We start from the raw sequence: 24,242 nt of genomic DNA on the forward strand, positions 1-24,242 counted from the left end.
CGCTCTCGGTGGGGTGTGTTCTGTGGGCCTGACAGATGTGTAACAGTTGGTACTTTTAAAAACCCTGGTTTGTTCATTGTAGCCATGAAAGCATTCTCGTGATGGTGGGGTTCTTCTTTGCCTGAGCATAGCTGCCAACACGTGTGCCCACCCAGTATGTCTGTTTGCAGTAGGGAGACATTGAGACATCACAGAGAAGAGCAGTTAAAGTGAATACGCTTCCATTTGAAACCTGCTGTTATTCTGTACAAATATCTTGTGTCTATGCTCACAAGTTAAGGGTGTCAGGCTTGGAATCATATTAGGTAACAGTCTCCACAGCCTGAAAACACCCAGACTGGGGATTCGTTGGTCATTGTGTTTGCCCGTGGGGTACGAGCTCTGAGCCCTCTCTTGAGAGAAAAATGTGTGTTAGAATATTAGGATATAAGGGTACTCCTCTGTGTATGGCTTCAGGGGTTTCCCACAACCCCCGAGATGTCCTGAGGGCCTAGCGACGAGACCCCGTCCCACCCCGGGTGTGCACCTCACCTAGTGGTCAGATTCATGGGGCCTTTAGGGGGTCTCCTCTGAGGCTTGGAAAGGATGTCTGGTCTGCCTTTTGTCAAACTCTGCCCAGCAGGGCTGTCCCTGGGGACAGATGTCATGCAGGGCTTACTTCTGTAACAATTTGCTGAAGGAAGAAACAGTCTGGTTCTTTTTAGTTTAATTTTTTTTAAGATATACTTTTTTTTTTAAGATTTTATTTATTTATTTATTTGACAGAGATAGAGACAGCCAGTGAGGAGGGAACACAAGCAGGGGGAGTGGGAGAGGGAGAAGCAGGCTCCCCGCTGAACAGGGAGCCCGATGCAGGACTTGATCCCAGAACCCTGGGATCATGGCCTGAGCCAAAGGCAGACGCTTAACGACTGAGCCACCCAGGCGCCTCTAAGATATACTTATTTATTTAAGTCCTCTCTACACCCCATGTGGGGCTCGAACTCATGACCCTGAGATCCAGAGTTGCACACTTCACTGACTGAGCCGGCCAGGTGCCCCTGTCTGGTTCTTTATAAAGCACAACAGTAGAAACGTGCTATACGTCTGTCAGCAAGATGTCTTTGTTTCATGATTGTTTGACTTTTTTTTTCCCCTTTCAGATAGAGAAATTGTACCTGCATTATTTGAGAGCAGAAAGCTTCAGAAAAGCTCTGATTTATCAAAAGAAGTATCTTTTACTATTGATTGGTGGATTCCAGGACTCTGAACAAGAAACACTCTCCATGATCGCTCATTTGGGAGTATTTCCTTCCAAAGCAGATAAGAAAATTACCACATCTCGCCCTTTTACGAAGTTTCGGACTGCCGTCAGGGTGGTAATCGCAATATTAAGGTAGCGCTGAGGCCCGTGCCGCCACCACGTCTTTGTGGGCAGGAGGCATGCTGGGTATTTGGGCTTGTCTCACTCTACCATGACGCTCTCCTCTGAGTGACACTTGCCTTCAAGAGACCATGTTGTGCAGAACTGTCACCCACCTTAGTTTCAGAAGGTGCCTTTTTCTCACAAAACAATGCCTTGCCCTCGACAGCCCTGGTGTCCGGATTCCTTCTGATGACAGGCACATCTGTCGGAGTTTGAAACTGCATTTCATGGCTTCACATTTCGTTTGCCTGTATTTTAGTGAAATGTGTGCTCCATGAAAGGGGCCAGGTCCACCAGAGCATGGGAGCCATGCGGGGTGGTGGCCGTGTGTGGTGTTCTCATCCTGGCTACGAGCCCACTCCCTGGGGGAGGGCAGGGCATGCGGGTCCCGCCAGTCCCAGGCACCGCTCAGTGTCCCAGGTGTTGTTGACACAGGGTGTCGTTTTGGGGGCAGGTATGTGAGACTGGTATGAATGGGAATTTTGACCCGTTCAGAATTAAGAGTGATGAAAATCCATTTTATGTTATAATTTTAAGATTTGCCAAATTTCCACAAATGTTTGTCTGGTCCAGCAGAGGTGGGAGGCTGCTTGGCCTCCTTGCTCTCCGGCTCTTGGCCCTCAGCCTCAGGGCACTTCATCCCCTCATCTCTGAGTTCGACCACAGACTGCCCACCCATCACCTATCTGTCTGTCCATCCATCCATCCTTCATGTTTGGAGAGAATGCCCTGTGCCAGGAAGCCTGCCAGATGCAATGTGGGGCAGGTGACCAGGCCCAGGCCCTGCCTTCAGCCTTCCTGTCAAGGGGCAGAGCATTTTCAGCAGCTGTGGTTTTGGTGAGAATCAGAACGTGTCTTCCAGGAGGATGCACGGTCAGAGAGGCAGCGGTGCTTAGAAGGAGCAGCTGGCAGGAAGGCTGTCTCTGAAGGGCGTCCACTAAGCCATGGAGGGGCTGTCCCAGGAGGGGCCAGGGAGCCCTGCATCACTGCACTCTGGGCACCGACCTCTGGCGCTCCTCACCCTGACACCCCCACTCCCTGTCTGACCAAGAACACCAAGGACAAGGGCCTCTGTCTTGCTCCTTTTATCCTGAGCCGTCTAGTGGCGGTAGGGAGCAGGTATTGCAGACTTTCAGAACTGGGGTCTGTGAGACCCCGGGCTGGTGGGCATCAGGGTGGCACCGTGGCCAGAAAGGTGCTGGCGGCATGGGCACCAAGGTCACCGCAGACAGTGGGGTCCCACCCGCGTTTGATTCCAGGTGTCGGTCATGTCTGGATTTTCAGTTCTTTCCTCACAACTGTTTTGCTCTGGTTTCCAATGTTTTGTGTCCTTTGTTTTCTTTGTAGATTACGTTTCTTGGTTAAGAAGTGGCAAGAGGTAGATCGGAAAGGAGCCATTGTGCCAGGCCGAGCGCCCCGTCCAGGTGGGCCCAGTGGGAGCCCAGTAAAGCACACAGGAAACCCGTACATTCAGCTAGTGGGGCCATCAGTGAGGCAAGGTGGCTTCTGATGGAAGGTGGTTGCAATGTTGGGAAGCGCAGGGAAGACCATTTAACGGTTGAAACAAGGTAGAAGTGCTAAAGATACAGGTGAATAACTCAGGCTTAATAAAAGGTTCGCTTCAGGGCTACATCTCTCCTTTGGGAGCTCCACTGCCTGGGCTGGCCGCCCAAGAGCAGGCCTTCCATGGGGCTCTGCCCCAAGTGTAAACGTGTGCAGAGAACTCCCCACTCACAGCGGGACGCGGCCCCTGGTCCTGCAGGGGCTTCAGGTGCCTGGAGGGGAGACAGACCCTCAGCAGCTGGGCTTCCCCGGCCACCAATTGTTACTTGGGCCTTCAGGTATTTAGGAGAGTTTGTTCCCACACCAGGTACACCTGGTGGTCTCAGGGTTCTGTTTCTCACTCCTCCAGAGCCCCCTCCTCAAAGCCAGGGGGAAGCGTGGGGGGGTGAGTGGTGGGTGGAGAGCACCCCGCTGGCTCTGCGAGTTCACAGAGCGCTCCCCTGGGGGCGCTGCCCCTGTGGATGCTGGGGTCAGGTCAGACCTGCAGGGGCAGAATACAGGTGATCAAAACTCAGGTTTTCTCTAGAGCTTTTTAAAACATAAGCTTTATAAATTGAGTATTTAAAAAATGTTTTGAAATTGCCATGCAGACTCTTAAAAGTTTATAAACTTTAAATTTTGGTAGAGGGGCCTTCCTACTAAAAGACACTCATCTCTATTCCTAATCCCTTTGTTGTTCAATGGCTGTGGGGGAAGGATTCCTGGTGCCACGGCAGCAGCCTCCACCCAAAACCAGCACATCCCCACCAACCCGGGATGCGTCCTCCAGCCACGCCGGGGACCATGTGCCCAAGGCCTCCCCACGCGGGAGGGAAAGGTGAGTATGCGTCCAGACTGCGCTTCCTCCATGGACGGGCCAGACTGCGCTTACTCCATGGACGGGCCAGACTGCGCTTCCTCCATGGACGGGCCAGACTGCGCTTCCTCCATGGACGGGCCAGACTGCGCTTCCTCCGTAGACGGGCCTGCAGGCAAGCCGCTGTGCATGGGGCTGTCTCCAGCCGCTGGGCGCCTACCCAGACGTGCGCGTGGGCTTGACCGACTTGATCTCTTTTCTATGGGATTTGGGTGTTTCGCACACATGGTGTCATCTCTCTACTTACTACTCAGTTGGCAGTTGAAATCCACAGGTTACTTGTGGGGGAAAAAGCCCCTTTCGGCGAAAACAGCGAGAGACCTTGTGGCTGGATGGTAGAATGCAAGTTTGTTTCAACATTGCAGTGATCGGGGTTCAGCGGGCTGAGCCGTGGCTGTGCAGATTGGCAAGCCCAAGGCCGCGGTGGGAGGAGGGGGTGTGGCTGTGGCTGCGGCTTCTGATCCGGGTATTATCGTGAAAGACAGGCCTGGGGTTTCATTTCTGCAGAGTGAACCATGTGAACACCCCACTCACACGCCGGATGAGGGGCTCTGGTTACAAGTCATTTATTTTGCTCTCTCAACCATGATTTTTCCAAGATTTGTAACACAGCGAAGTCAGTTTGTGTCTTTGCGGGTGTTTGTCTACACGTCCAGAGTCTTCTCTTTCTCCGAGCGTGCTTTCCAAAGCGTGCTCTGCCCTTAGGGTGGCAGCACTGTCCTCCACAGGTGCTACTGACTGGATGGGAGGACGCACAGGCGTGTGCGCCTTCATGCCTTGCCCTGGTTGGCGGTGGCATCTCTGTGCACACCGCACTTCTGAGCACGACGGTCTCTGGGGTCCTGACCAGAGAGGCCGTACGTACGCACAGGCGCAGACGTGCACTCCAGCTCAGTGTGCGGCTGACTTTTGATCTCCTGCGCTGATGATGTCCTGCCGACGTGTGGGATTCCTCAGGGAGATGTATTTTGGAAGTTCTGGCTTTGGCCTGGCCTCAAGCAAGACAGGGACTACACATGAGTCCCTGGGGGCCCGGAGGCCCAGCTCTCTGGGGAAGGCAGAGATTCTTGGTCCGGTGGCTAGGGCACCCGGTGTCTGGGTGGTGATGGTTTTCAGAAGAGTCTGTAGCAGCCAAGGCCTCTTTTATGTGGATGGTGCAAGGATGAGTCAGGCACGTGCCTACCCTGAAGAGAAAATGAAGAACACGGAGCAGAGGACCTGGAGGAAGCGTGCTGCGTAGACTGGATCGGGCGGGTTGTGCCCCAAGTGACGAGGGCAGTTTGGGGTGATCAAGGAAAGGTCAGTGGGTAGTTGGGTCACCCTCAGGGCACTGCGGGGGGGGGGGGGGAGTCTGAGGGAAAGAGCTGCGTAATCTAGTTGGGGTAACGCACTTATACTTGAAGATTTCATGAATTAAGTAACATTGTTGGGGCACCTGGGTGGCTCAGTCGGTTAAATGTCTGACTCTTGACTTCTGCTCAGGTCATGATCTCAGGGTCGTGAGATTGAGCCCAGCATCGGATTCCATGCTCAGTACGGAGTCTGCTGGAGATTCTCCCTCTCCCTCTGCCCCTCCCCTGGTGTGCCCGCCCTCATGCGTGAATGCACTCTTTCTCTCTTGAATAAATAAACCTTTTTAAATAAATAATGTGCAATAATTTTTTCTCATTTTAACTCTGAGACATTTTATAGAAGTTGGTTTTTGTTTTTAAAGATTTTATGTATTTGAGAGAGTGAGTGAGCATGAGAGAGTATGAGCAGAGGGAGAAGCAGACTCCCCCCTGAGCAGGGAGCCCGATGCGGGACTCGATCCCAGGACCCCGGGACCATGACTTGAGTCGAAGGCAGACGCTTAACCAACTGAGCCACCCAGGCATTCCTAGAAGTTGGTTTTTTAAGCATTCGTACCACCTTTTAAAAAAATGCCTTAGTTCTGGGGCTCCTGGGTGGCTCAGTGGGTGGAGTGTGTGACTCTTGATCTCAGGGTCATGAGCTTGAGCCTCAAGTTGGGCGTAGAGATAGCATGCACACGTATATACATACACGCACCCACAAATACACACACTTTACTTTTTATTATGTGGTGGAGAAAGGATCTGAAGGAAATGACCGTCTGGCTCACCCTGTACCCCACCGCCTGTCCGCGTGCTGGCTGCGTTCACCATCCGTTGACTTTCACTCTTTGTTTGTTTGAAGATCCACTCCATCCCCAAATGCAAGATCAGAAAGATCCCTGACAGCCTCTCAAGACCCTGAGCATTCCCTGACGGAATATATCCATCATTTAGAAATGATCCAGCAAAGACTGGGAGGGGCGCCTCCAGGTAACAGAGTTCTTCTTCGTTTTTTCCAATAATACACACAAGGAACGTAAAATAACATAGCAACGCCTGTAGCATTCGGCTGAGTCCGTGGTGTTCGTTTCAGTCTTCGTAATCAGCCGTCATCAGCAGCATCAGAAGGACCAGCATGAGTGAAGGTGCCTCGGACGTGTGGACAGTGTCCTTAGCAGGAAGCGTGGGGACCACTTGCTTCATCCCTCGCTGGGTCCTCAGTTCCCTCCCCTCACACACACACACGGCACAAAGATCATGGTCCAGCCAGCACGGTCTGGGGTTTCTTTACCATCATACTTTAAACCGTTGTATACCTTAATTGTCATTTTTACCAGAAATGAGATTAATTCAGTGGCACTGTTTCAAAATTTTGAAATTCTTCTTAAAAGACACACAAAGACTTCTAATGTCTTTTTTGTTTTTTTAGATTTTATTTTATGTCATTTTTATTTATTTTTAGATTCCGCTTCAAAGAAATCCTGCCGCCAGAAGATTAAACAATGAATAAAATCCTTGTGGCTCTTACCTATGACAATTCTATTTGAGGAAAAGATATACTTTTTCCCTTTTTCCAAGGAAGGCTCGTGGCATGGCGTGGCGTGGCGTACAGTCAGTGCCCGGTCTCTGCGTGTGCCTGAGATGCCAGCCCGAGTGCCGTTCATTGAGTGTTCTCATCGTTGTGCAATGCTACCAAGCCAGATGGAGCATCCTCTCTGTGACTTCCATGTGTTTCAGCCCCTTACCTTCATAAGGTGACGTGCGCACTCGTGAGTGACAGGCGCCTGCCCTGCTTGCCTCCAGGAAGTGAGCAGAGACTGGCTTCCTATTGTTTATTTTCTTAGAGTGTACAGATGGGAACTTGGTTTAAAGACAAAAACACATCAAAATCAAAAAGAATAAAATCACACTATTTTATTTGTGAACGGCCCTTGTGTTGTTTTTTTAGCTTTATCCAATTTGCTTTATCGTTAGCAAAAAGCCAAAACAGACTTAGAATTTAAGTTGAATTGTACGTCAAAGTTTTCGGTGGAACACAAAGACCTCTTTGCCTGGTAAAGACAGAAAGATAGCCACTTGCCTCGGTCTTTCTCGGTTTCTTAGTATTTGCGTGTGGTTTTAGACCTTTGAACGTCACGTTTATTCTGCTGGGTATAGGTTTTAATATAAAACACCTTTTTCCAAATGCCTGCTTTCCATGGTAGATTTTCCTTGTAGCCTACAACACTGGCGCACGTGCATTCTCTGTGTATCAGCCGACAGGACTGTCCTCTCTACCTGTTCCGCCGAGCTGTGCGCTCCGCGGCTTCCTGTCACTAAGGCGGGATTGTCACCAGCCCCAGGGGCAGGAGCCCAGGCAGTGTCTCTTCAGTTTTGCATCCAGAAGGAGAGTAACTGTGGTAGGTTACCAAATACTGAATAAATAAATACCCACGTGGGATGGCTCATATGGAGCCACCAGCAGAAGTGACCATCACACCAGCTCAGTACCCACGAGAGTTAATCATTATCGCCCTGCCCTCCATGGAGGAACCACAGGTCATCCCCTCAGGTGAGGGAACATTCTTGTTTATGGAAAAGTGCTGGCTCATTAGTAGGCAGGGTCGATCCAGTTAGAGAACCGCCGTTCTGCAGCCCAGGGGTCCTCCACTGAGGTCCTCAAAGCACCGTACGTGGGGCTTGGAGCGGTGGCCCGGCATTCGGGTCTGGCCGTGGTGCTGTGTGGACTGCACAGAGTCCCTGGTGGCCGCGCTCTTGGCCTGGAGGAGGAGGAACAAATTGCATGAGACCGTGAGGAAGAAGATACCGTGTAAGCGGCTCACCCAGTCTCATCAGCTTGAGCACACCGATGGGAAAACAAACGTGGGGCCTGTTCTCTCAGAGACAGAACCCAGGGCAATGGTGAAGCTTAGTCCTAAGTTGAGGGACAGCAGCTGTGAAGATAGTGTTGGGGGTCACTGGGGGTACCCCTGAATCTGTGCTGGATAATAGGTTTTAAGGGAGTTGTTAATTGTAAATCTTGGGTGTGCTGGTGTGCTGACAGGTAACAGAGTGCTGCTTTCTTAGGCTGTGTACGCAGAATTATTAAGAATAAGGAGCGAGGGGCGCCTGGGTGGCACAGCGGTTAAGCGTCTGCCTTCGGCTCAGGGCGTGATCCCGGCGTTGTGGGATCAAGCCCCACATCAGGCTCCTCCGCTATGAGCCTGCTTCTTCCTCTCCTACTCCCCCTGCTTGTGTTCCCTCTCTCGCTGGCTGTCTCTATCTCTGTCGAATAAATAAATAAAATCTTTAAAAAAAAAAAAAAGAATAAGGAGTGAAATCAGGGAAATACAAATCCAAACCACACTGAGATCCCACCTCACACCTGTCAGAATGGCTAAAATTAACAAGTCAGGAAACAGATGTTGGTGAGGATGCGGAGAAAGGGGAGCCCTCGTGCACTGCTGGTGGGAATGCAAGCTGGTGCAGCCACTCTGGAAAACAGTAGGGAGGGTCCTCAAAAAGTTGGAAATAGAGCTCCCCTACGACCCAGCAATTGCACTACTAGGTATTTACCCCAAAGATACACATGGAGTGATCCGAAGGGGCACCTGCACCCCAGTGTTCACAGCAGCAACGTCCACAACAGCCAAACTGTGGAAAGAGCCCAGACGTCCATCCACAGCTGAATGAATAAAGATGTGGTATAATTATATACGATGGAATATTACTCAGTCATCAGAAAGGATGAAATCTTGCCATTTGCAGCGGCGTGGATGGAACTAGAGGGGATTATGCTAAGTGAAATAAATCAATCAGAGAAAGACAATTATATGATTTTACTCATATGTGGAACTTAAGAAACAGCATAGAGGATCACAGGGGAAGGGAGAGAAAACTGAATGGGAAGTCATCAGAGGGGGAGAAAAACCATGAGAGACTCTTACCTCCAGGGAACAAACTGAGGGTTGCTGGAGGGGAGGGGAACGTGGGTGATGGGCACGAAGGAGGGCACGGGATGTGATGGGCACTGGGTGTTACATGCAACTGACGAATCACTGACCTCTACCTCTGAAACTAATGATACATTATATGTTAAAGGAATTTAAATTAAAAATTTTTAAATTAAAAATTAAAAATGAGCCACATCATACTTTGAAATGGTTCTATGGTCAGAAAAATACATATATACACTTAAATATGTATTAAGTAAACATGGCAAAATCTTTGTTGAATCTAGTTCATATCGTGAGCCTGTGGCTGTGTGAAAATTTTCATGAGGAAAGATGACAGATACATCATGACCAACCGGAGCCTGAGCCAGGACGCCTCCATCTAGTAACAGGGTCCTGTCTGAGTCTGAGCCTGGGCAGGGAAACTGCAACCACTCCAGGTGCCCAAAGAAAGGGACTTAATGCAAGGATCTGATTGTTCTGTCGGTGCGGGAGCCCGGCCCGAAGCTGCTGGCCTGGGGGCTGCAAGGTCGATGGAGTTGTCACAGGGACCCAGGCACAGGGTTCCTCCAGCAGGACCCAGGCCACACAGGAGACGCGTCAGCTGCCAGGGATGCCACGTGCAGCACCGTCAGAAGGAGAGAAATGTCCCTCCTTGCCCTCCTGTCCACCAAGACTGGATTAGGGAGCCTGGGACGGTCCTTGCGCAGGGCAGGCAGGGGAGACTCGATGTGAAGGCTCTGGGGCAGCACCCCCCACCCCTCTGGTTCTCACGCCTCACCCGCAGTTACTGACCGAGACCTGACGTGGCGCGCCTGCCTGACCTGAGGGGCGTGTTGTGGGGTGCTCTGAGCCTCTCCACAGCGCACACGGCCTTGCTCTCCGGGGGAAACCGACTTCTCCTCTTGGGCGGGGTCAGCCCTTCATGACTTTGTGCAGCTGACGCACTGCAGCTCCTCACACAGAGTGGGGGCTGGAGGGGGCGGGAGCCCGCCACCTCCCTGTTCTGTATGGAGTTGCAAGGCCCTACCTGCTTGGCATCCATCCCCTCTTCCATCGCCTGGGCCTTGGTTCCTGGCCCTCAGCCAGCACCTCGGCTGGTTGGGTGACCTCAGCTTCCCTTCCAGAAAGATTTGAGACCTTAATAGTCTTGGTCTTAGAAGACTTCCCTTGTTTTCTCCTCTTAGAGTTGAGCTTGAAAGTACTGAGTACCAAGAGGTGCCTAGTGAATGTGCTAGGTTGCAGGTCGATTTCCCTGTCCTCCTGCATGGTAGTCACCCAGTTGCCTCATGGCGGTTGGAGTCCGTCACACCGGCCAGTACAGTAACTCTGTCCCTGCTGATCCAGGGGACAGTCTCCGCTGCTTGTTCAAAGGGGCCATTGTCATCTGGGGGAAGCAGTCCTCTCTTGGGACGGCAGAGCCCAGAGTCCTAGATTGGGAAGCAGAAACTCCTCGGGAGTCGTCTGGCATGACAGGACCAGGGGCCATGCCTGTCTCACCTATAGGCCTCCAGGCTGACGCGTCCCAGCTGCGGGAGGAACGGCTCGGTGAGTGTCTTGGCAGGCGGGCCTGCCCACCATCTGCTGGGTGAGCTACTCCAGGTGATGGAAGCTACTAGTAACATCAGGGAGTGCCACGCCTGCTGTGAGAAGAGTGATGGAGAATAAGAATTTGGGAGGTCCACAAACGAGCTTTGGCAGGAAAAGCAAATCCGTGTCCAACGTAGAAGCGGACAGAGGCACGGGGACAACGGAGCAGGAGAAATTTCACGCAGTTCACTTTTGTACACCTGACCTGCTCGAGTCTTGTCCTGTCCGTTTTTAGCGCGTCTCCAGCACAGCTGAGTGTCCCGTGGGTCCGTTCAGTTCTGACACTACCTGGAGTCGGCACAACTCAGTCCCACAGACTGCCCCACCTTAGACACTAGCCGTAAGCGGGGTCCCCGGGCCACCCACACTTCTGCCTGGCCAACTACACAAACGGGTGTTTCCACAACCTCTCCCCTCAGGTTTGGGGATTGGCTGGAACGACTAGAATGCGGGAAGCGCTGCATGTTTGGTATGAAGGACGCAGCTCAGGAGCGGCCCAGTGGAAGCGTGGCACAGGGCAGGGTTGGGGGCAGGGCACGGAGCTGCTGTGCCGTCTGCGGGCAGGCCACCTGCCTCTCAGCAGGGGTTCCCCGCCCCGGAAGGCCCCAGACCTTGCTCAGGGCTGTAGCGGGGCTTCATGGTGTAGTCGTGATTATCTGGCACATGATCGAAGTGGATGCCCAGCCCCCATCCCGAAGCTCTCTAGGGACCCCACTGTGAGTCCACGCAGTGAAAAACTCCGGTGCGCTCAAGGGGGGCTCCTTACAACGAGAGGACGCTCCTACCGGGAAATTCCAAGGGTTTTAGGAGCCAGGAACCAGCGGCGAAGACCAGATACATATTTTTTCATTACACCTCAGATGCATAGCCCTTCAGGTGACAAGGGTCCCACTGCACCCGGCTTTCCTCGCGGCGTGGTAGGCAGGCAGCGCCCCGTGCGCGACGCGCTGTGCGGGCTGTGTGTCGCTTGGGCGGGCGGGCGTTTGGGCTCTGCCAGGATCCAGGCATAAGTCTGGTGTTTCTCAATGGAAACGCTCTGCTTCGAGACCCTGGTGGTCCGCCCTGATGGGCCTCTAACGTGGAGCGCTGTCCGGCCTCCCGCACTGGGGGCGCTGAGGGCCAGAGCCACAGGTCTTCAGTGCTGGTCTCCCGGGAAGCTCACGGCCCGTGGCTTCCCCAGTGTGCAGGCTGGAGCGGCACAGCCAAGCATGGTTGTGACCCAGTCCAGACATGCCGTCCCTAGTTGTGGGCCGTGCGAAGTGTAGCTACTTGCCTCTGATACTGGAAGGGACACCATGCTTCTCCGCACACTGCTCGCCTCCCAGAGCTTTCCATGGGGCCTTCCTCACAGCCACCACATATCCTGCTACTTTCTGTTCACTAGGACCTGTTACTAGGATGTCTTTAATGCGATAGACCAGAGTCCTGTGGTGTCTAAACAATCAAAGACCCTAAAATAAGATTGTGACGGGCACTGCCGAACTCATTGTCTGATTGTCTTTTGTGACTGGTATTGAGGAAAAAGTGATGGGGGCCTGAATAGAAACCTCTCATCAGGGGCTGTAGCTCCTGGACCCTTGTCAAGAGTGTGACCTCAGTGGAGAACAGGCCTGCTGTGGGAGGAGATGGCCTGAACAAGTCACGGAACAGAGTGACCAGCACCCACCGAGGACTGGACACAGTGTTGTCTTAGCTCCGGCCGCGGTAACAAAATACCATAAACCGTGTGGTTTGCGGACGACAACAAAAACGCACTTCTCACGGCTGTGGAGGCTGGCGGTCCAAGATGAGCGTGCCTGCGTGGTGGGGCTCTGGCGAGGCCTCCCCAGGGAACACACTGCTCACTGTGACTTGTGTCTTCACGTGCAGGAGGCTTGAGAGGGAAGCAACCCGCGTGACTCGTAAAGCTCCGATCCCACTCACGAACACTTCACCCTCGTGACCCCCTGGAACCCGTGACCTCCCAAAGCTTCCTCCCACCATCTAATACCATCGTGTTGGAAGACACACAAAACTGGGTCTGAACAGATCCAAACCACCCAGGTGAGCGGAGCTGAGTCTTTTAGCGCCCTGCCTCCCGCAGTGGTCTGTGGTCTCCTGGGAAGTTCCCTGTGGCCAGTTGACAGAACAGGAAAGAACAGGTGTGTTCTGCAGGTGGCATCAGCCAGGAGTGGACAGTTGCCACTCTGCAACCAGGCTCAGGGGTGGATTTGGGAAGATTTCCATTTGGCTTCTGCCACTTTGCAATGCCTGAGTTGCCAAGAGCGGATGCCAGTGCCGAGACGTGATACGGTGGCGTGGCTCCTCCCGTCACAGAGGAGGCGGTGATGTGTCACCCGAGGCTAGACACGTATCGCAGGTGTGAATCTGGCTTCCCTGCCTGCGGTACATCCGTCAGCACCAGCCTCCGTGGACTTACAGAACATCCCGCCCCCGGCTGCCGCTCTGCACAGCACCGGCTCCGGGCGCCAGGCTGCGCTCAGGCACTGACGGTGCAGGGGGACCTCACGCTCCTACAACCACCGGTCTTACCGTTGTTGGGGGAGGTCATCGAGAGGGTGTGACTGCCAGCTGACCCGCGAGCTGGAACTGGGCAATCCACCGGACGCTCCTCACTCCCTCCCCTGTCCTTGGAATGTGTGCTCTGCCTCTTTGTTCCCATTGTGGGTGCTGTTCCAAGGACATAGCCTTGTTGAGTCCATCTGGATCAAGTATATGACTGAATCCAGCTAAGGCCTCTATATACACTTTTAACTGGCGGGCGGGCGTGGAGATCTACCTGTCCTATGGCTGCCCAAGACAGGCCTCATAAGGAAGCTCCCTTGCTTCTTATACCTGCCACCTACCAATTTGGAGTGGTTGGCCTCATCCTTTGCCCCCTTCTCTTCTGGGTATCTATATACAGGGGCCAGTTTGGGAACTAACACACGTGTCCCAGCAGCTGGGAACCGTTGCCTTGACCGAAGAGTGGAGTGGCCACTGAAGGCTCTCCAGCACCAGCTTGGAGACGCATCTTACAAGCCTGAGGGAATGTCTCGAGTCGTGTGTGCCTTAAGCCGACAGCACCTGTATCTCGTGACCTCCCCTACAGCCAGACCACGGGGATCCATGAATCCAGAGGCAGACCCCTTCGTTACGTGTGCAAGTTGAATTCCTTAGGTTTCTTTTTTTTTTCTAATGTATTTTTATTTTTATATTTTATTTAATTAAATGTTAAGTACTCTCTGTATTCAACGTGGCGCGTGAACTCACAGCCCCGGGATCAGGAGTTGCACGTGCTACTGACTGAGCCAGCCTACTTTTTACTTTTTGATGGAATAAAATGTTCTTAGCTTATGCTTTTATTTTTAATGCATTCTTTTTATGAATAATTTATTAATTTTTTATAATAATTTTTTATTATATTATGTTAGTCACCATACAGTACATCCCTAGTTTTTGATGTGAAGTTCCATGATTGATTACTTGCATATCTAATGCACTCCTACTAAAAATTTTTATTTTACTTTTTAAAATTTTTACTTATTTTTTACTTTTTTTATTAAGTAGGCTCCATGGCCAAATTGGGGCTTGAACTCATGACCTCAGGATCAAGAGTCACATGATTTACCAACTGAGCCAGCCAGGTGTCTGCCTATTTATTTATTTATTTATTTTAAAGATTTTATTTTTAAGTAATCTTTACACCCCAAACTCACAACCCCAAGATCAAGAGCCACAGACTCCACTGACTGAGCCAGCCAGGTGCCCCCCATATTTTTATTTTTCACTGAAGTAAGGTTGACACGGACCGTGGTATCAGTTTTAGGTGTATGACATAGTGATTCAACAATTCTGTACACTATCACCATGGTAAGTGTCACCATTGTCATCACACAACAGTCGTCCAGTATCACCGACTGTATTCCCCATGACTCCCTCGTCAGTGGACGTGTGTGCCCCTTCAGCTCCGTCTTCTCCGCACCCCACCCCCTCCCATCTGATGTCATCGGTTCTTGTGTTTACGAGTCGGTTTCTCTTGTCTCTTGTTTTGTTCTTTAGGTCCCACATGTAAGTGGACTCCTACGGTACTTGTCTCTTCTCTGACCAGCTTATGTTACTTAGCGGAAGACCCTCTAGCTCCATCCACGTTGTAGCGAATGGCCAGATTTCACTCCTTTTTAATGGCCAAGTAATATTCCACTGTAGACGTTTACCACATCTTCGCTGTCCATTCATCCATCGATGGACGCTGGGCTGCTTCCGTGTCTTGGCTGCTGTAGACACTGCTGCAGTGAACATAGGAGTGCAGATATTGTTTCAATTTAGTGTTTTAATTCTTTAGTTTCTGAATCACAGTTAAGCAAAAGAGTACGAAGACGGACTCACACGGATCACCGGGGTTCCACATATTCTTCCCCATCGTGTAATGTAAGAGCGGTCATACCTTCTCCACTGCCAAGACAGTGACGACCCCTTTTGCCTGCTGCTTCCTAGATGCACTTTCCAGACCTCCATAGTTGGCACTGCAGTGAGACAGTTGATATGTTCCCTGGTGAGTGTCCTTTTTGGGGACCAGGACCTCTCCCCCTGCAGTCTGAGCTTGGGAAGACAAGAAGCACAGAGTTCCACAGTGAACCATTGGAGGCAATGGTAAGTGGGACCACTCCTGTTTCCACCCCTTGGATTTCAGCTCCTGTATTCCTCCTACTGGGAACACAGTGCTATATGAAGCTCTGAATGGCACCCCGTCTTTGCAGAGTATTAATTCCAACTTTGGCACTTCGGCTGTGCCTGTGCCTGGCTGTCCCAGTGCTCTGTCAGGCAGCAGATCCTGTGCTCACTGCACGTCTGCCGCATAAGGTGCAGTCCTGCACCTCCTTTGCTGTAAGTGAATCCCGTCTCATATGATGCCATACGGGAGCCTGTGCCAGTGGAACAGACACTCGTAAGCCCTTGCTGGCTGATATTTGTGGGCAGGAAGGCCAAACTGATATATAGAATATGAATCTATGCCTGTGAAAATGAACTGCTGGCTCTCCCCGTATGGAAGAGTTCCAACGCAGTAAAGTTGGTTGATCGACCTCCTCAACGTAAGGAGCCCTACTGCGAGCTCAGCATCGGTCTTTTGCTGGCAGATTGGACATTCCGTGGCAGCTCGTGGCGAGATCAGCTTTGGTCAGAGAACTCACACTGCTGGGCCCGGGAATAGCCTCCACTCTAACACCTTGTCCTTGTGCCCATCATGCCAGTACTAGGGTTGCCAGGGAGAACTGCTGTCCAACGTCAGCTGGATGAGGCATTCTGTCTACTTGCCTGTTTAATGCTTCTTTCATGGATGCTCCCTGGGCAGTCACATTTTATACAAAGGCCACGACACTTGGTGCCTGTTCCAGTAAGTCAACCCTCATGCTTCTATCACAGACCTCTGTGTCCCCAGCTTCTAATTATTTTTGTTCCAGTCCCCGACCAATCACCCAGGTCATCCAACACTGCCCATGAGTCCATATATATTCTCACCTTGCTCGTTACATTAAAAACAAAAGATTAATGACTAAGAGCTTTGCTTTTTGGGAGGATATATGCTTACCATTGTCCTACATGCTGTCCATTTTCATTTTGAGCTCATGTATCAAACCAACCCCTTTACGACCCAAGCTCAAGACGTTTGCTCCTTTGTCAATTGGTCATAAAGGTTCCCGTATGTGGTAGGCATGGAATGATGGGGTGGCTCTGAGAGAACCGCTGTGGATGCCGTGTGGGTCTGGGCTGCCTGTTCTGCACTCACTTGCAGACTGCACACGCTCCTGCTGAGTCGTGAGTGTCCTCTTCCATCTCATGACGGATGGTTGCTGGGCCCAGCTGACTTGACGGCCGCATCAGTTTGGTAGCCCATCTCATAATAGGCAATTTTGGCTGCATGGTGACTTGAGTGTCCCAAGGTCAGGTGTTCCATCTCTATCAAAGCACAGTAGCAAACCAGGATATTTTTCCCCCAGAAGATGTGTAAATTCTCTGCTCCAAGTGGTATGGCAGAACTTCGAGGTCCTGAAGTGTGAACCTCCTACTGGGACCTACCAGAAACTCCACATTGGGTCATTCCCCACCACCAATAACCACCAATACCACGTGCTAGACCATATGACTCAGGCAGCAGAGCCTGACCTATAATGGCCTCCATTAGTTACCTGCCCCCCCCTTATGGGGCACTCCAACAGGATACCACGATGATGATCCAAGTATGTAGACATCAAAGCTCTGGGCTCTTCTCAAAGCTGACAGTTCTCCAAATCACTCAATATTTGAGTCAGAGCTGGATTCCTAGGTGTGGAGCTTGCTGCTTCCAGGACAGAAGAGATCCAACAATATCTTGCTTTCTAGTTATTGCAGGTGCCGGATGCAATTGTTTTCTTCTACTTTTGGAAAGTGCCCTGTGGGCACTTCTGACCACTGGATCCCTAAAAATATTGTGGATGTAGCAGGTCCCTGAATATTCATAGGGTTTATTATTTCCTCTCTGGAGATCTGTATCTTACCAAGGTCTCCAGCATCTTCCCCTGTTGCTCAACTGGCTGATGAACATGTTGTTATTGATGTAATGGGACGATGCAATTGTCAACATAGCCTTCAGGCAAAACCGTGTATTTGCTCCACGTGTTCCACAATCTTGGGGCCGACATCAGCTGTCAGACGTGCGAGTAAATGAGTAACCGAGCGAGGTGACCCTTGTTGTTTTAAGCCACGAAGTGTGTAGTGATTTGTTATACAGCGCTAGATACACCACCATGCTAGCAGCCATCCCTCTAACAAGTTTACACCCAGTCTTTGTGCAGGTCCTAAATCCCATATCTTAGAAGATTGCTTATAAGCCAATAAACTCTTCTTCCCAATTTTATTTCATTATTTTATGTTTTTAAATTTATTTAAATTCAACTAATTAACATTTAGCATATTATTGGTTTCAGAGGTAGAGTTCAGGGACTCGTCGTTGTGTATAACATCCAGGGCTCATCACACCCCGTGCCCTCCTTAGTGCCCATCATCCACTTACCCCGTCCCCCCACCCACCTCCTCCATCAGCCCTCAGTTTGTTTCCTAGAGTTAAGAATCTCTTATGGTTTGTCTCCCTCTCTGATTTCTTCTTGTTTTATTTTTCCCTCCCTTCCTCTATGATCTCCTGTTTTGTTTCTTACATTCCACATATGAGTGAGATCATATGATAATTGTCTTTCTCTGATTAGTATAATACTCTCTAGCTCCATACACATCATTGCAAATGGTAAGATTTCATTTTTTGATGTCTGAGTAATATTCCATTGTATATATGAACCACATCTTTATCCGTTCATTTGTCGATGGACAGCTGGGCTCTTCCCACAGTTTGGCTGCTGTGGACGTTGCTGCTGTGAACATTGGGGTGCAGGTGCCCCTTCAGATCGCTATGTTTGTCTTCTACCAATTTCACATCAAAGCTCCCTTCCAATTTTTGCAAGGGTCATGCTGATGAATTAAAGGTGCTGGGGACCACCACTCATTAAACACACTCATAATCCAGCCCCACACAAATTTTCCCAGTTCCTGGAAGTATATGTTGGCTGCTCTTACAGCTTGTTATGGGTTGAATTGTATCCCCACCTCCTCTCAGAAAAGATGTTGAAGTACTAACCCTAAGTAACTGTGAATATGACCTTATTTGGAAACAGGGTCTTTGCAGATGATCCAGTTTGGAGAAATTCATTAGGGCGGGTTCTAATTCAATATCACTGGTGTCCTTTTAAGTAGGGGAAATTTGGACGCAGAAATGGACACACGTGTAGGAGAAAAGCCATGTGAATATGAAGGCATAGATCGGTGCGATGCACCCACAAGCCAAGGAATACCAGACCTTGCCGGCAGACCGCCAGAAGCTGGGACAGAGGAATGACAGCCTCTCGCAGTCCTCAGCAGGACCCAGACGTGCTGTCATCTTTTTTCTTTTTCAAGTTTACTTTTTTAGTAATCTCTACCCCCAATGTGGGGCTCTAGAATCGCATGCCCCTCGGACGGCACCAGCCAGGTGCCCCATGCCGTCCTCTTGTCCTGACTTCTGGCCTCCAGAGGCCGATTCCTGGTAGGCTTTCCTGTTTGTGGCACTTTGTTAGTGAAGGTCTAGCAAACGAATACACAGTTCCTTTGAGGGAGAGGGGATTATAGTTCCCTTTCCATCTCATGTTTCCAGCTAAATTATGCCCAAAAAATAACTGTGATTCTATGCTTGGTGTCCAGTAGGTGGGGAAGGAGGGCTGGCTAAATAGCCACGTGGGTAGGCTGGGGAGTCAAAGCCTTTGTGAGGGTATCTAGCCAGATACCAGATACCTCCAAGCCATGTCGTGGCCCCAGATTTCCCAACCAGCTTCCCAAACTTAGCATAACAGGACTGCCTTGGTTGGGTGTTTACCATCTTTGACGTATTAATCCCTGGGCCTGGCCCTTGTCTTTATCATCTCAGTGTGGGAGATGGTTTCTTTATATGCAACCAAACAGGCTCCATGGCTTTCAATTGTCTGTTATTAGCCATCAGCTATCCTTTGTTTTTTTTTTTTTAATTTTTATTTATTTTTAAAGATTTTTATTTATTCATTTGACAGAGAGAGAGCGCGCACAAGCAGGGGGAGCAGCAGAGGTAGAAGGAGAAGCAGGCTCCCTGCACAGCAGGGACCCCAATGCGGGGCTCCATCCCAGGACCCTGGGATCGTGATCTGAAACGAAGACAGACGCTTAAGAGACTGAGCCACCAGGCACTCCTGTTTTTCTTTTTATTTATTTTATTTTTTTAAGTAGGCTCCACGCTGGCCCCAGTGCGGGCCTTGAACTCACGACCCTGAGACTGTGACCTGAGCTGAGATCAAGAGTGGGGCGCTCAAACGACTAAGCCACCCAGGTGCCCGTTGTTTTTCTTTCTTTCTTTCTTTTAAGATTTTATTTATTTATTTGAGAGAGAGACAGCCAGCGAGAGAGGGAACACAAGCAGGGGGAGTGGGAGAGGAAGAAGCAGGTGCCCAGCGGAAGAGCCTGACGTGGGGCTCCATCCCAGAACGCAGGGATCACGCCCTGAGCCGAAGGCAGACGCCTAACCGCTGCGCCACCCAGGCGCCCCACCCCCGCGTTGTTTTTCTTAAGAGTATCAGTAGTCCTAAGGAGCAGCTGCCCAATTCCATGATCCTTCTTGATTGCTACTGTAAGGTGGAAAAGTCACCCCCTTAGTGTATTCCGTTTCCCTTCACAGGTTCACCCTCCAGCTTCAAAGCTAGTGGGAAATGAACAGACCACCACAGGGGCTGTGAGGGATTTGGCCCGTCTCCTCCCTTGCTTTCTCAGACCACTCCTGGTAGCAAGTGTTGCAGGATGGCTTCTCCGCAAGCAGATGCTGAGATGGAGTTTGGGGTATACGACCTGTGAGAGGAAGCAGAAGGAAGCTGGACTGGGCAGAGGACACAGAAGTGTGGGGGGTGGTGCTGCAGAGCTCTGGCCAGTCTGGTGTGCTCTGGGGCGGGTACTGCTCATCAGAGGTGCTCCGTGTTGGATCCAGATCTCTATACTCCATTCAGTCACCAGCTGTACACTGCTCCAGGGAGGATACGACCTTGGGCACAGCCACTCCAAGCCTCCCTTGCACACGTCCCCTTAGTATTTGGGGGCCGGCTCCTTCAGGTGCACCCTGCAGACACACTTCCCCTTTCCGGATTCCTGGGCCTCCCAGTTCAGCTCCAGCAAGCTCCCAGCCTCCTCATGGGTTGGTGCTCCCCTATGCCTGTCCTCCCACTTCCTACGATCACCTCATGGTCTGAAATGGCCGCTGGAGCTCATTCCTGGTCAATATCATACCTTCTGCTGCGGTTGAGAAAGTAAAGGAGTTAACACGTATGAAAGCCGGGGACAAATGTCTGGCTCACAGGGGGACCCATGTAGGTCTCTGCCAATATTCCAGCAGGTATTATTCCAGCAGGTATTCAAAGTGCGCAGAGGGTGTCCAGCAAGGCTACTGGGAATCGGCGGAAAGCGCCTAGAGCCGCTGAACGGAACACTTGAACTAATGGGCTGTGGTCATCCCACCGGCCAGTGGCTGGGCAGGCCCGTGGACCCCAGACCCCAAGCCGGGAGGGCGGACAGTGCCGAACCCCGCCGGTGCTCCGGCCCAAGCAGCGAGCTGGTCCAGGAGCCCAGCTCACCTGCCCGCCGCTCCCAGTGGGACTCCGCAGGGCACTCCCCGCATCCTCGGGGCCAATGGCAGCGAGCCTTCGGTGTTGCTGGGCGGGCCGGGCGCTCCAAGCCCGGCCCACGACCCGCCGCGCACGCGCACTCTCCTCCCGCCCTTCCCGCCGCACACGCGCAGTCCGTGTAGGGCCAGCCGGGAGATCGGGAGCGCGCGGGGTGGCGGCGGAGCCCGCGCTCGTGCCCGCGCCCGCGCCCGTGCCCGCGCCCGCGCCCGCGCCGGTGCGAAGCCGCTCCGGCCGCGCCCGTATCCCGCCGCTTCAGCTCCCCGCCGCGCAGATGCGGGTCGCGGGGCTGAGGGGAGCGAGGTAACCTTCGCCCGCCGCCGCCGCCGCCGCTGCCGCCCGACCCTGGTCCGGCCGGGACCGCGGCCCCAGCCCCTCCCGGGCGTGTTCCGGCCTGGTCGTCCGCGGGGCGCGGCCAGAGCGGGCCATGGCCGACCGCGGGTGTCCGCTGGAGGCGGTGCCGCTGCCCGCCGAGGTGCGGGAGAGCCTGGCCGAGCTGGAGCTGGAGCTGTCGGAAGGTGAGCGGCCCGGATCCCACCCGGCCCTCACCCCGGACCCCGGGACCCCGGGACCCCGCCCGGCCGTGACCCTGGGACCCCAGACCCCGGCCCGGTCGTGACCCTGGGACCCCAGACCCCGGCCCGTACCCCTGCCCAGCCCTCATCCGGGACCCCAGCCCGAACCCCCGCCCGGCCCGGACACCGGGACCCCGGATTCCGCCCGGCCCTTCGCTCCAGACCCTGGCCTGGACCCCCGCCTGGCCCTCACTCCGGCCCCGGGACCCCAGGTCCCGGCCCTCACCACAGACCCCGGGACCCTGGAGCCCGGCCCTCATCCCGGACCCCCACCCGGCCCTCACTCCGGACCCCAGACCCCGGCCCGGCCCTCATCCCGGACCCCAGATCCGGCCCGGACCCCCACCTGGCCCTCACCTGGAGATCTGGAAACGCCCCCCCCCCCCCCCCTTGCGCTGCCAGCCTTTGGGTTCCCGGTGGGGTCACCGAGCTCTGCGGTTTGACTGGGTGGTTTGGCCTCGAGCACGTGAGTCTCGATGTGGAATGACCATTTTTGTCCAAGTAGTAAGACAGCGTTTGTCCGAGCTTCAGGCTGCAGGTCTGCGCTTCCTGACGGTGGCTGTACCCAGGACCTGTGAGCCCACCTCTAGCCTGTGTGTCCCGTGCCCACCCCCCATTACAGGGTTGTAACAGCACCTGCCTGTCTGCGTCCTTCAGGCTAAAAGAACATATGCAAAGCACTGAACACTTAGAATGAGGTTGTTGCCCCATTTCTGGAATTTTTAAAATTAAAAAAAAGTTCAATGAATGGTTATTTGTTAAAAGTAGACTGGAGTAATTGCACTTCAGAGGTGGGTGGCTTGGCATCAAGAATGATCTGTTCCCAAGACTTGGGTCCCGCTGTTCTGTTTGGATTCATTGCAGAGTAAGTTCTTGCCCAGTTATCAGGGCAGCCAGTGGCCTTTGAGGAAACACATCTAAATGTTTAATTCTGTTTTTGAAACTTAAATCCATTTTCAGTTTTTAGAATCCGTTTTCTCAGAGTCCAGTTATTCTTTAAGTTTCAGGTTGAGAAGTGGGCTCAGGTTGGGGCTGTGAGTTTTTGGAAGAACTGTCTAAGTAAGTATGTGCTTGCTTGGACTTACTCATTTAATCCTCGCCAAACTGAGTGGAAGGCACGGTTGTTTCCTTTGTTTTACAGATAATCCAGCATCTACTTGCAGCTGCTTTGAATTCAACATTGAAATTTTTTAAAGTTTATGATATATGGCACTTTTTTTTTAATGGAAGTGCAATAAGAAGTGGGTGGATTTGAGAATTCTTTGTGATCAGATGCTCTTGAGAAGTCTGAAAAACTCAAATTAGGAATGATTGTGACAGGAAGTACTGTCCCGAATTTGTTACAGTTCTTCAACAAGGGAAAATCACGTAGACGCAGACTTTACCCATCTCAGATATGTTTTTGCAGATGGCTCCTAATTTCTGCTCCAGTGTATTTCTTATTCCCTCAATTCTTGTTGTTTTGTGGTTGTGTGGTTGAGCGCTTTCTGGGAGTTGACAGATGAGTTGGACCCTTTCCTCAAAGAACTTCATAATTTGTATGACGGAACAAGTGCTTCAGTGAAAACAACGCTGTCTCTTGCCTCCGTGTGTGCTGTCCTCATTTTAGATGTGTGTGGAGGAGGTAGAGATGAGGAAGGGTGTAGGTTCGATGGGAGTGGAGGGAACTGGACAGCTAGCTTAGGCCGGGAAGGGTGTGAACAGAGCCGTAAGAAAGGACAGAGTGCATTGCACCGGGGAGGCAGGAGCCCTGGCCTGTGTCCCAGCTTCTAGACTCGCCTGACACCTTTCGTTTGGCCCAAATAGGTCAGTGATTATTCAGGCACAGTCACACTTGGCCCTGCTCCCAGGGTGTTCCCAATCCTTTGGTGCTGGCTTTTTCAGTTTGCGTTGTGGTTGTGTTGATGCAGGGCCTCCCTGTGGACGTGGAGATGCTTTGTGATAGGGACCGCGTCTTAGGCTGACCTTCGGCGTCTTGGCGCAGCGGCTGGCTTCCGGTGCGCGCCCCCGAACTTCCGTTGGATGACAGCAGCTCTGAGCTTGGGTTTGGTCGGTGTCAGAGGGGGTGAACGGCAGCCGTGTGGACACCCCGTAGTTCTTGTAGAGATTCAGTCAGAGTACGCGAACGTGCCTTGAAACTGGTAAGGTGTTTTGTTTCTATAATTCAAGGAAGGTGTTATTAATGAAGCACAGTCCTGAAGCAACCAAGTTAGTCTTGTTGTCATCATCTTTAAATTTTGATCAAGTAGAAATAGGAAGTGGGACTCTTGGTCCTGTGCTTCCCCTCCCCCGACGGTGTGTGGAGGGGATCAACTTCTAGTTCAGAATAAAGTAATGTCAAAATAGGGTGACTTCACAGTGCCCACGTTTGTCTGGATGAGAACTTGCATAAAATCTAGCGTTTACACCGCGCTAGGCAGGTGAGGGGGAAGAGGAACTTAACAGACAAAATGCTGCCCACGTGGAGACTGGTAGTATTAGATACCTGGATAATCTGGAAAATCCTGCACAACTTCCTTTGGCCCGTATACCAGTAGTGACTAGTTGAAAGTGTGGCCCTGCCTTTATTCATAACTCACGTGTGGCCTTGTTCTCCAGCACCCTCACTGGATTGTCGTCATTAACCACTGTAATTGGGGTCAGCCCTTGGCAGAGGGCGGGGGGAGAGTTCTGGTCTTAGAATACACTGATTTTTTCCTATAGGGCAGGTTTGTTGGCTTTAGTTATGGATTCCCAAGAGGGATATAAGGCA

General features: G+C 51.9%; 2 protein-coding genes across 13 annotated transcripts in view; both read left to right on the top strand.

Moving 5' to 3' along the window:
• PCNT (pericentrin) overlaps window positions 1-7,080 on the top strand; it is a 130,415-nt gene extending 123,335 nt beyond the window's left edge. For all 10 annotated transcript variants that reach the window (XM_044385194.3, XM_044385384.3, XM_044385223.3 and 7 more), the window contains 5 exons: window positions 1,143-1,375; window positions 2,753-2,829; window positions 3,665-3,785; window positions 6,021-6,148; window positions 6,621-7,080. In XM_044385194.3, the coding sequence (XP_044241129.1) occupies window positions 1,143-1,375; window positions 2,753-2,829; window positions 3,665-3,785; window positions 6,021-6,148; window positions 6,621-6,664 (603 nt within the window). In that variant the 3' untranslated portion in view covers window positions 6,665-7,080. The remainder of the gene's footprint in view (window positions 1-1,142; window positions 1,376-2,752; window positions 2,830-3,664; window positions 3,786-6,020; window positions 6,149-6,620) is intronic.
• A 14,032-nt stretch (window positions 7,081-21,112) lies between these two features.
• Window positions 21,113-24,242, top strand: part of DIP2A (disco interacting protein 2 homolog A) — a 115,621-nt gene continuing 112,491 nt past the window's right edge. For all 3 annotated transcript variants that reach the window (XM_026489146.4, XM_044385148.3, XM_026492074.4), the window contains exon 1: window positions 21,113-21,433. In XM_026489146.4, coding sequence (XP_026344931.1) covers window positions 21,343-21,433 — 91 coding nt within the window. In that variant the 5' untranslated portion in view covers window positions 21,113-21,342. The remainder of the gene's footprint in view (window positions 21,434-24,242) is intronic.

This window comes from Ursus arctos, unplaced genomic scaffold, assembly GCF_023065955.2.
Source record: "Ursus arctos isolate Adak ecotype North America unplaced genomic scaffold, UrsArc2.0 scaffold_4, whole genome shotgun sequence".
Lineage (NCBI taxonomy): Eukaryota > Metazoa > Chordata > Mammalia > Carnivora > Ursidae > Ursus > Ursus arctos.